Here is a 12,363-nt window from a genome sequence, read left to right as displayed (position 1 = left end):
GTGGTTTTTGACATACAAGTGTGGTGCTGAATCATTCTCTTTCTCGAGAGATTGTTTTGTGCTTTTACACTGCCAATCCTAATCCTAGCCAAAAATCACGGAGAATAAGCACAAAATAAATATATTAAAGGCTACAAGAATACCGATACCGATCGGATTGTATTTATAATTTTATATAAATACTTTAAAATCACGGACAAGCAGGTAAACACAGTGTGAGCATTTGAAATCCATTAATAGTTAAATACATGTATGTGTCCCAAACTTGAAGAGTTTACCCACTACAGCTGAAAAGTTGAAGCCAAATATTAGAGTTTTCGCAGACAGAAGACGAACAGGACATAAACATTATGCACCCGATCTTCCGGGGTATAAAAACACTACATCTAGACCTACAAGAGTATCACACAATAACTGATAAAAAAAAATCAGATAATCGAAATTATATTTAGCAAAATCCTTCATATTTGATTCGCATGGATCAATGTTTCTTTTTAAGATTGGTATGTAACAAAAGAAACATTTCTAGTAAGACCCCCCCCCCCCCCAAATAATGAATAAATGAATACATAAAAAATTAAAAAGTTTGTTCCTTGTAACACATATAACTAAGATAACCTATATTTACGTCAATTTATTAACAACAATCATAATCTAATTTTGGCATCTCACAACAGTTCAAATGCATTTGGCCAACAAAGAGTCACGTGACTAAATCTACTGAACGGTGTGTTAAGCATACGGAATATGTGATCTTAATGTCCTCTATGTTATCCAAATGTCTAGAGGATACCAATAAAAATGAGCTTCGATGACAAAATACAAATACTGACAAGGGGACCCACATGAATAACCGGAAGCTGTCATTCTGAACCGACATGGCCACTGCATCCAGGATTAGCTTTGTCAAATGAATTTATTGCACTGTCTGAATGTTGTTCCCCATCATCAACACTTTGATCACGTGACAGATTATAGTTCGTCTGATCGGAGTGTTTCGGTCTTTTGCAGTCATTTACGTGTTCGGACTCCTCGTCCTCTGAGCTAGTTGAGAAGCTGCTTTCACTGAATGCAGCGCTGGAATTGGCACAGTCCTCACTGACGTCATCATCAACACAAACCTCGACATCATCAATGCCTTCCGGACAGTTGGATCCGAGGGCTTCCGAAGAGTCCTTGTCTTTGTTTTGATCGTTTTTATCCCCAGTAGAGGATGATTTTGCACGCGATTTGCTCAGCTCTTCCTCTCTTTTCTGCTTTCTCCATTTTGCTCTCCTGTTCTTAAACCAAACCTACAAAGAAGTCAATTATGTATCGTAAATTGCATATAATAATCCGAAAGAAGTATATTTCATTTTAATATTTTTATTGCAAACACCTGCGCTCATAAAAAAGGAATAATTTGGTTGCTTTTTAAATTGTCATTTTGAAAGTGTAAGGAAAAAATCTTTAAAAAAGATCCAAATCTTTGTAGCTCGTTAATCGTATTCAAATCCAGAAGATAAAAATATTATGGGATTACTTAAACGATTTGCGTTATGTTTTTCATGAATAATCTTTTAAAATATCATCTTTGAATTTAAGATCATTGATAGTAAATAGAAAGTCATTTCAGTTGCGTCACAGAAATGTGAAAAAAGTATCTGAACTGGGTACTAACATTTCACATCTTAACGAAAAAGGATCCCATTAAAGTGTCAAAACAGTTTTTAATGCAAATCCTCGACGTTAAAGTGTAGTTTTAAATTAAAATAAAAAAAGAAGGAGAAGAAAAATTGATATTACTAAAATAAAAAAAAAAATATCGAAAAAAAAGAAAATAAAAACTCTTTCATTAAAAATAAGGATACAAAATCCCTTTGATATTGGATGAAAAACAAATTGTATGATGAAAACCTACACCAAGTCTTTGTAAACCCAATTTTTAAAGAGTTAATGTGCAAGTCATAATCGCATTTTATTAAAAACCCTATTATAGGAAAAAGAAATTTATGGGGAGTGAAAAATACCTCTTTGTATCTCGATATGATGATATAGGCAGAACTTATGTTGGAATGAAATTAAGATTGTACGATAAAACGGTACACAGGGGCCGACGGCTCACGGCTAAACTGGGAGAAATGTTTTCGTGGCATTTTCCTTGTAGTTAAAAATTGGTTAATAATGTCTTTATGGCCTTATCGATAGGATCTACATGGCAGAATAATGAATATAAGCAAAGAAATCAATTGACATTTAGGTGTAAAAAAAAATGTACCTCACACTTAATTTTGTATAAACATATGATAAGATTTTTTTTCAACGCCATGGATTTGCCAAACTACAAAATCATTGAATACCTTGAGTGTGTGTTTAGAAAAATAAACAAATATTAAATATATATATTGCTACAATATTCTCTTTAAATTCATAGTAGATTTAGTACTTTTTTTAAAATGAAAATAAACGTTTTTCTCCCCATAGAATTGGGAAAAGAGTTACACGAAATATAGTTCTGAAAATAAATATCGAAAAAAATTGCAAACGGATGTAATTTTTATTTTAATTTTCGGTGGTTTTTAACATAATTGTAATAAATATATAAATCTATTTATGTTTGATTTTTACTTCCAAAGCAATACCCTTTTCAAAATGTAAAATTTTTTTTTTATTGAAACAATTATTCAAAAAAAAAAAAAATAAATAAATAAAATAAAATAAATAAATAAATAATAAAAAAATCTGATCTGTAAATTACCTCAACTCTCTCCTCTTTAAGATCTACTTTCATGGCGAGCTCCTCCCTCAACATGACGTCCGGATAGTGCGTCTTTTGGAAAGTGTTTTCCAATTCCTCCAGCTGTTCTTCTGTAAAAATCGTCCGGTGTCTTCTTTTCCGTTTTTGTCCAAGTTTGTCAAAATCAAATGAATTAAATAAACCTTGGAAAGGATGCTGATACCGTGCTGAAATAGATTTTAAAAATGTATTAAAATATGGCGGTTAAAAAAAGACGAAAGACAGGCATTGCGATAAAATAAAATTTGCTTTAAAAATTACAACGTTTGTGGTGACGGAAAATTTTTAAGAAATTAAAATTAAATTTAGCAAAAATCCAAATATTCAAATATATTAAAATACTTTTTAAAAATGTTATTACCATAGTAATCTCGCTGCAGTTGTGTGAGATGAGAAAGTGAATATGGCGGAGGTCGAACCTCGGGTGTCGTCTGCTGGAGGCTGAGGGGTCGTGGGGAGAGAATGTTGTCGATGGTGAACAAGGTGGGATTGGTGCTTCTAGAAGAGGCCGCCAAAAGTCCAATCTGGTAGTTCCGGAGACAGGCGAGCTGTTCGGCAGAGTACGGGTACGGAAAGTGCTGCATTTTCCCGCGTTTCCAAGGTTCTTTCAGAAAATAGTTTTTACACTTGATTTGGGGGTTTTATATACGAAGATTTTGTAAGAAACAATTTTCCTCTTAGCGTCAACAAAGTGTCATCTAAAACTATTCCAGCGGCTGAAGAACGCCTGGGTGACAATAGCTGATTACAAACACATAGGTCCCTTTGTCCTGCGATCTACCTCAGTAATTGTTCGGATATAATGTCAGTTTGAAAATTTGTCAAAAGGGTGTAGTTTTGATTTAAACACAAATTTCTTAGACAGTCCTTCCAGCAACAAGGGATTAAGCGCCAATAACATTTGTTAAAACTCTTTAGAGCAAGAAGAATTACTTACGCGAGCCAATAAGAACAGCGGATGATCTAAGCTCCGCCCCCTTTATCACCATTTTGCAAAAGTTGTCATCCATTGTAATATTTATTGCAGAATATGCCTTACAGATCATTTGATTATAAAAACATACATACTTTAATATTTCTTGCGCTTTCCTTTCATACCGTTAAAACATGATCTTAAAAATGATAACATACCGATCCCGAAACTGATAAAAATATAGGTAGGTATGTCGTGTTCTTCTGAAATACGATCTGACAGCACTAGTTTCTTAAATATTTGAATAACTTTCTTATTAAAAAATTGTACACGTACTAACTTTCTGGCAGTAAATTTAATTTCTTTTTTAATATACTAAATTCTTTATCAATGAACACATTTAAATGTGAAGATTTTAAAATTTCAGCTCTAGCATCTTTTCAAGTATTATTTTTATTCAGTAATTGGATTGTACAAAGTAAATCTAAATTATATTTGTTTTTCATTTACTTTGATATTTTATATATTTAATTTAAAAGGGTAAATATTTTTAAATTTATAAATTTCCGATGTATCGAAAAGTTAAATAAAAACATGATATAGATAAAAATAGATAAACAAATAAACAAAACTTGTTTCTTATTACAGCCATATATTTTAGGAATTGAAGATTCGCGCAAATCTTACTTTTACAGTTTATAATAACAGAAAAATATTAAGAAGGAAATTAATATAATCATGCAATAATTAATCAATGAAATTTAAAATTATATAAAATTCTTTTAAAATTATAATTAAGGAGGGTAAAATCAACTAAAAATGGCAGGGAAAAATATCAAAAAATAAAAGAATAAATAAATAAAAATGATTATAATAATAAAATAAAATAAATGAATGAATAAATGAATAAATAGATAAATAAATAAAATTAAAAAAAATAAAAATAGAAAATATTTTTTTTAAAAAAACCCACACTATTCTCTCTTTTAATCACCCATTTTCCAAAACACTTATATTAGTCGTATTTTTAGAATAGAAATAAAAATGTACTGGAATACATGATGAAAATAAAATAAGAACGAAAGGTTACTTAATTTTAAATAACATTTGAAGAATTTTTATGCAAAATTTAGTTAAAAAGATAACATAAGTTTGCTTAAAATTGTTTTTTATTCCTTCTAGGACTTGATTTTTTAAAGAATTATTTGTAAACAAAGCAAAAGCAGATTAAATGGAGGATTTTATTTGAGCAGTGACCAGGCATTGTCTTTTAACGATGTTGTTTAATGATTAAGAAAACAATATTGACCACAGTGGTTTGACACATCAATTGGTCAGTTCAATCTCTGACCACTTGACTGTGTGACCGATTAAGGAAGCTTTTATTGAGATGTCAGGGAGTTTATTTATTTTATACCGAACAAGTGTAAAGTGAACCTAGTCACAATCATTTCTTATCACATAAGTCACAACAAATAAACCCCGAAATCGATTTACCTATCAGCCCTACAATCAGGGGATTTTAAAATAAATTTATTGTGATTCTAATACTTTGTCCATTTGTTCGTTGTGTAAATAATTCCGTAACAATTTCAACATGGTCACATTTCAACGAGGCTCTGTCAAATTTAGCTCGTTTCTGAGCCCATTATCCTCGCCCCTTGGTTTTCAGAGTCGATCTTTCCTTGTAAATATTGAGACGTTGACATTAATCTATTCCACTTAATTAACCACTCACATTGCATGTTTACTTGCCTACTTATATAATTACTGAGGTTTCGGGGTGATATATCCTAAGAAATTCAAGTTAAAATAAATTTCAAGAAAATTTAATGGAAAAAAAGAATATATTAAGATATCAAATAAAGATATGTTTCATTGTGCGTAACATAAGGATTTCTATAACTACATTTAGTGTAGGTATCTTAGAGGGAAAAAAATAAAACACAATTTTTCACTTTTGCCTGGTTTTTACAATTGGTATTGAAAACTCGATTTATATAGATTTCATTTATTTTGAATTTATCAGCGACAATTCACAGAAATAGTATAATAAAAAAGAGAGACAAAAATAATTGAACTATAGTTTTTAATCCTCATGCACCTATTTCATGCAAACACGGGATATAAAAATCATCATTCTTCATTTTGAAATTTTATATAAGTTAAACCAATTCAAATACAAGTAATTTAATTTTTACGGTCTGTAACTTAAATTTTAAAATCAAAACGATCCACATTCTTTGTATGATAATATTCAGACGATATTATCAAAGATTTTCAAAAGTTGCTACGTTTAAAATATATCGTTAAGAAAGTAGTCTATTCTGGCCTTTTCTACATCTTCAAAGAAATAAGAATCTGTTGATATTCAAAGAATTAACTCTGGAAAATGATGAAAACAAAAAAAGAATTTAAAAAAAAGTGTTTAACAAAATGAGATTATGTCGTGATTTCTAAATTTAAATGAAAAAAACCCTATCAAATTACAACTATAAGTTTACAATGTCTAACTTATATAAATCAAAAGAGAGGGAAGACATCTTTTGTGCATCTTTTTACGCTATAATGTTTTTGATCTAAATTAGACAAAGCAACACGCCCAGGCCAAATTTCCTGGATATCAGCTTCAGAACGTGAAGATCCAATCAATTTCACATTGACCGCCTCGAAGCTCGACACAGTTTCCTATACATTAACTTACGTTAAAAAATGCCATAATCCGAAAACATTGGAGCGGAATTATGGCATCACTATTACAAAAACGGAAGTCATCAATATTGAAAAGTAAAGATAATCACTAAAAATGGATCGAAAAATTATCTTAAGAATTGGTAACTGTGAGAAAGGCAATAAAATGCAAAGATTGTCAAGTTTAAAAAAGCTTTTGCTCTATATCAAAGGGAAATCCCTTTGAAGTTGTAATTGAATATCAGTGTACTAACGTTCTTTAATAATTATTGCAGCATTGACATCAAAAATAACAGGAACTTTCGTGGACGAGGATTTAGATTTGCACATCATCGAGGTTCATTTTACCATGATATTGAGAGATAATTATATGATTTACGTGTCCGGTTCTCTCTCTCTCTCTCTCTCTCTCTCCCAGATTGCAGCTTTTACTCTAAATAAAAACTAAATTTTTCATTTACATAAAATTCACTGCCGGGGAATCCTATTGAGTATTCAGATTAATTTGTAATCTGCGTACTTTAAATAATTAATGAATATTTTAAACATAAAAAACAACAGATCTTCCGGGTTTTGTCTTCTTAAATCGTATTTTGTCAATTTATTGTACAGTAAAGATCGGCTGATAACGTGTACATCAATTGATTCGTTTGCCTAATGCTGGTGATAACAGCTTACAAGATGTGCGATCGCGATAACGAAACACTCACCTTTAGCGCTAACACAATGATACTATAACGGCTTCATTTGTTCTATTGAGACCGCAGGTAAAAAGTTTTTTATTTACTTTTAATGAAAGTGTAAGTATGTAATAAGTATGTAATAAAATTTGAAGAGAAACCGTATCACCAAAAACAAACGCTGCCGATCTGTGTTATGTGAATTCCTATAATGTAATGAAACAAATAATCCCAAGTTACCTTTATCAAATTAGTCTTAAATCATCCTAATTCATCATGTCTTGTTCCAGTTTTATACAAGTTTTAGAGATAGTATTGACTGAGAAATCAAAGACCGGAGCTTAATATCCACTCTATATCCAGAGCCGACTGGATCATGTGAGAGAAAATTAGATTTGTTATTTGTACAAAAAAATTTTCATTTTATCTTTTTGTCCGAATTGATATAATTTACAAAAATCAAACTGTATAACACTTTTTCTGATAGCTATAGGACATCACGTTTTGATAAAAGTCATTTTATTTCTGCTTGATTTTACTTTAAAATCTTTTTTATAAGTTTTATAATTCTATAAGTTTCTATCAAAGGATTAACAAATCAAAAATGAAGATGAAGGAATAAAGTTTTTGTCAGATTCCAGAGGGTTCATATTAAACATAAACTCTTGATCTGGTTGTGCAAAAGTCTCGTGAAATATATTTTTATTCATAATTATTACAAAATTGGGTTTCTCGTAAAGCAGAGAAATTGACTCTATTTTTAGAAGAATATTAAATAGATATTAATCAACATCTTGAACTTTTAAGTTTATATATTGTCATTTTTTTAACATGTACATGTATATACATTATGTAGACTTAGAATTGTTAATTTTCATCTCCCGGTGTCTATTCAAACGGACTGTTATAAGAAAGTCTTTTATGCAGATATGGAATATATACATGTACACATTCTTTGGGGAAACAAAAAATGGAATAAACAAATTTTTCATTGTCATAAATAGAAAAAGGAATGCTGTTCAATATAATCTGCCCTGATTTCTCACAAAAAAGAAAAAGCTGACGACAAAGTGTGTTAATAACGTCATAAATTAAGAAATTATTGTATTAGGCAACAAAGGGACAATTATTTTGGTGGTTGTGAACCCAGTTTCGAAACGTATTAATCCTCAACCACTTTTCCCTTTGACTGTAAGGAATGTGTTCAATTTTAGCCACCTGGATGCTTACTCAATTCTGGGTAAAATGTCCATAATTTATGAAAATTCAGACAAAAGCAATTTCTTAATAAACAGGCGCCTTTTGCATGTGATAAAAGAAAAATTAAAACATGAAAAATAAAATTTTATATAAAGTCATCTGGTATATTATTCTGTAAATGTGTCCTTACTGATATTCCTTAGTTTAGCAAATAAAATATAAACAAGTTAGTCCTGTTTATATCTTATACAGTATACCAGGAAGGATATAAGCCACATCCATAATATCATGATTATTACCAAAAATTAATGTTTAAGGAAAAGAGAAAGATATTTCAGTATTTCTCTTTAATTTTCCTGCTGAAACAAGTTAAATGTTCTTCGTGCTTACAATGGGTAAACTTTTTTGAATTAAGACATTCTCAACATCTAAAATTTTCTGGTTTTGCATGTATATAATTAAATCTTAGAGGGTCAGTGATATTTCACTTTTATGTTTTTTTTTCTGAATTTTTACTCAAACATAAAAAAGAAATTGTAAAGTTGACGCCATTCTCTCTCTCAATCTCTTGGAACAAGTGGGTAAAATTCCATGGACTTTGGCATTTTCTTTTTACATGGACTTATCTTTGACTCTTAAAAATCTTAGTGGTGTTTGTTAAGCACAAATTATAACATCCAAGAATATTTTAGAATTAATTAAACATTCATAAATTTCCCGTCATTTATTTATTTTTTTTTTTTTTGAAACATGGTTTTAGAGTACCATATTTTGTATAAAATTACTTTCTCATTTCTATGTCAAACTTAATATTGGACCTTGAGATAATATTCCCGAATTAAAACTTCTGACGGCTTCATTATCAGACATTGAATTTCCAAAATTTTCTGTTTATGGGTATAAATTTAATGTTCAAAAAGATGTTAATTTTAAAAAAAAGTAAGCTACGTGAATTAAATGTGCCTATCTACAGATAAAAAGAAGATGGGCGAACAAGGCGACCGAAATGCCTATAGTGCGACAAACATGAAGGTGAAAAATTAAATCTCGATTTAACTTTTTTTTTTTTTTATATTTCATCTAACATTAAAGTATACTTAATGAAAAATCTCCACAATTTGCAAAAATCTCAGATTGAAATTATTTGCTTATGAATTAGCAAACACATACAAAAGAGGGCAAAAAGGACAATTTTCTCATACTATAACGCAATTTTTCCATTTGAGTGGGTCTTTGTTCCATTTTTTTTTTTTTTTTGAAAGTGTATCCTCAAAGGTTGCGTAAAAATGTATTTTTTTTTTGGTTAACAAAAACATGGAGCAAAGACCCACTATACCTTAAAAATACACTTTTATGACACAACAATCGTATCTTTCCGAGAAATACTTGAAGTTCATTTAGTCAAGGGTCATATCACAAACATGATTTAGATGCCACTATTCAACAAAAGTTGTGTAGCGAAGAGGTTAGCGTGTTGGTGTCAAATGAAAATGATATTGAGGATTTTTATTGCAAGGGTTCAAACCCTGCGAGTACCATATCATTTTTTAATAACAGAAAAAAAATTGCCAAGAAAATTTTCCTCAGAAAGGTGTTGATTATCATAATTTCATAAATTTCGATAATGAGAACGTTACTCTAAATACTAAATTCACAAAATGAATATGATTTTTATATATCTGAAGCTATAGGCATTCTGAACGCCTTGTTCACCCATCTCCTTTATAAGACATAAGATCTTTATCATTATTATATTATTGTCCTTAAGAATAAAAAGAAAATTCCCACACCCATCATTTTTCTAACAAATGTAAGTAAAAGAATATTAGTGAAATATTTGATTCGCGAAGAATTCTTTCAAAAATATCTTGTTAAATAAACAGATGTATCAGCCTTGCATTGTACCTGGAATGGCGTTTAAGGCATTGAGGGAGCTATTATAAGGATTAAAAATGATTCTTAATTTATCATGTAATACAAGCTAGCGAGTAAACGTTTATGAGATATCACTGCGCCATCGCTAGGTCCTCGTGTTTTACCTGTCAAAGTATCGCATTACTGTCATACCAGTGACGACTCTATACTAAACCACATTTAGACGAGAATTTCATTTCCATATAAGAAGAGATTTTATACAATTTGTCCTTGTGATAGAACATACTGCTGTGTCTTTTGTGTCTTCTAAACACTTGCTGTATTAGAACTGTGAGTTTCTGCGAACACAGCTCCCATTTCTACAGAGAAAAGCAGACCACAACAACCATCTCTAAGGACAACAACTCTCATCTCTATAGACAACAACTCTGCAGACAACAACTCTACAGATAACAACTCTCATCTCTACAGACAACTGCTGTTCTTATCTCTACAAACAACAGTTCCCATCTAAGTCAACAACTCTCATTTCTTGAGACAACAGTTCCGATTTCTCAATACAACTCCTATCTCGTCAGACAACAGCCCCCAAAGTCCATTCAAGTATTGACCACTAAATCCTGTTCCTCTCTGTTTGAACACTGATATTACTTTCTAATAGTGAAGCTTTAAGACCTTAACTTATTGATCACTACAACTGTACACAGGACTTAGTACTTTCCTTTTCTGCAAACACTGTTCAAGTCCTCTTTTTTGTATTGTTTGACAATTTAAATTTCAATAACTTTATCATTACATTCTCATTTTTCATTTGCTTTCCAAGCTGAACCCTTGAAAATGATTGATAAAAACTCTGTGAGTTTATTAGTTCATGAAGACCAAACTGGGAACAAGATATATTACTAGTTCGTGAAGACCAAGCTGGAGGGGAACCTTATGGTTCACGAAGACCAAGATGGGGACTAGCTTACTAGTTCATGAAGACCAAACTGAAGACGAGCCTACTAATTAATGAAGACCAAGCTGGGTACGAGTCTTCTACTTCATGAAGACTAAACTGGGGACAAATCTACTAGTTAATGAAGACCATGTTGGGGACAAGCCTACTAGTTCATGAAGACAAAGCTGAAGATGAGCCTTCTAGTTCATGAAGACAAAGCTGAAGATGAGCCTACTAGTTCATGAAGACCATACTGGGGACGAGCCTACTAGTTCATGAAGACAATGCTGGGTACAAGCCTTCTAGTTCATGAAGACCAAGCTGAAGACGAACCTTCTAGTTCATGAAGACGATACTGAGGACGAGCATTCTAGTCCATGAAGATCAAATTTTGGCGAGTCTACGAGTTTGGGGCGATCTACTTGTTCATAAATTATTAAAATTGAAATATATCTAATGTGACGGTTTTCATTCAATGTAGCCTATGTAATTTTAAAACAGCAGGGGAAAATAGTATAATATAAATAAACCAAATATTTACAACGCAAAACTTAAATATACATGTAATTCTTTTGAAGTTCAATTATTTTTAAACTGTGAATTTGATATGATTCTGAAAATGAATCGCTATTCAGTTTTTCCGCCAAAAAAAATTTCGTTTTTCCGCGACAAAACACTGCTTTTCTTGTAGCCGCATAGGTCCTATGATTAGTTAAATATAGCGGAAAAAGACAAATCAAATGTAAATAATCCTTTGTAAATAGATTTGTGAAAAAGCAATGCCATATCCTAGAGGAAAGGTACGATGGAATTAGTGTTTAGATTGAGGAAAAAAAACCCCGGAACATTGCCTGAAAAGAAACAAGGAGTGGAAGGGGGGGGGGTGTCTGGAGATGGCAACATTTTTGACGTTCACAGTGTCGCACTTATTTTTTTGTAAGTACCTTATCATTATTCGCCAAAGTTAGTTATAATTTAATTATTTATCTGGCATTTGAAAACTAACAACTGATGTGGGAGTAACGAGAGAAAGAGAATGTAATTAAAACCGGGATGCTAATAAGATAATTTCACAGAATGTTTTTCGTTTGTTTGTCATCTTCATATCCAATCCTTTCATAGCTATGTCAATATAATGTGCTTTATAATACAATTTACAAATGTATCAGAGTACTAAAGGGACTTGAAAATGAATGGGTTTTTTTTTCTGTGTAAAAAGTGCAAAAGATGTACTCATCTGAAATAATCCACTCTTAACAAGAATAACGGCAAAACCTCTGTAAAACTT

General features: G+C 31.0%; 1 protein-coding gene across 1 annotated transcript; it reads right to left on the bottom strand.

The window, feature by feature from the left end:
- Positions 1-619: 619 nt before the first annotated feature.
- Positions 620-3,945, bottom strand: LOC133183168 (ALX homeobox protein 1-like). The gene is made up of 3 exons (XM_061318118.1): positions 3,138-3,945; positions 2,738-2,943; positions 620-1,292 (listed from the first exon to the last, which is right to left on the bottom strand). The coding sequence occupies exons 1-3, from the start codon at positions 3,358-3,360 to the stop codon at positions 864-866; spliced, it is 858 nt and encodes a 285-aa protein (XP_061174102.1). The 5' UTR covers positions 3,361-3,945; the 3' UTR covers positions 620-863.
- Between the last annotated feature and the right edge of the window lie 8,418 nt (positions 3,946-12,363).

The sequence above is a fragment of the Saccostrea echinata genome, unplaced genomic scaffold, assembly GCF_033153115.1.
Source record: "Saccostrea echinata isolate AGI-Se365-2 ecotype Australia unplaced genomic scaffold, CSIRO_AGI_Sech_v1 ptg000009l, whole genome shotgun sequence".
Taxonomy (NCBI): Eukaryota; Metazoa; Mollusca; class Bivalvia; order Ostreida; family Ostreidae; genus Saccostrea; species Saccostrea echinata.
This window is presented reverse-complemented; position numbering and strand designations above follow the sequence as displayed.

Excerpts from the sequence above, each read along its gene's own strand:
- LOC133183168 (XM_061318118.1), bottom strand. The coding sequence starts at position 3,360 with ATGCAGCACTTTCCGTACCCGTACTCTGCCGAACAGCTCGCCTGTCTC. Across the intron at positions 2,944-3,137 it reads ACTGCAGCGAGATTACTATG|CACGGTATCAGCATCCTTTC; the intron begins GTAATAACATTT and ends AATCTATTTCAG. Across the intron at positions 1,293-2,737 it reads TTAAAGAGGAGAGAGTTGAG|GTTTGGTTTAAGAACAGGAG; the intron begins GTAATTTACAGA and ends ACTTCTTTGTAG.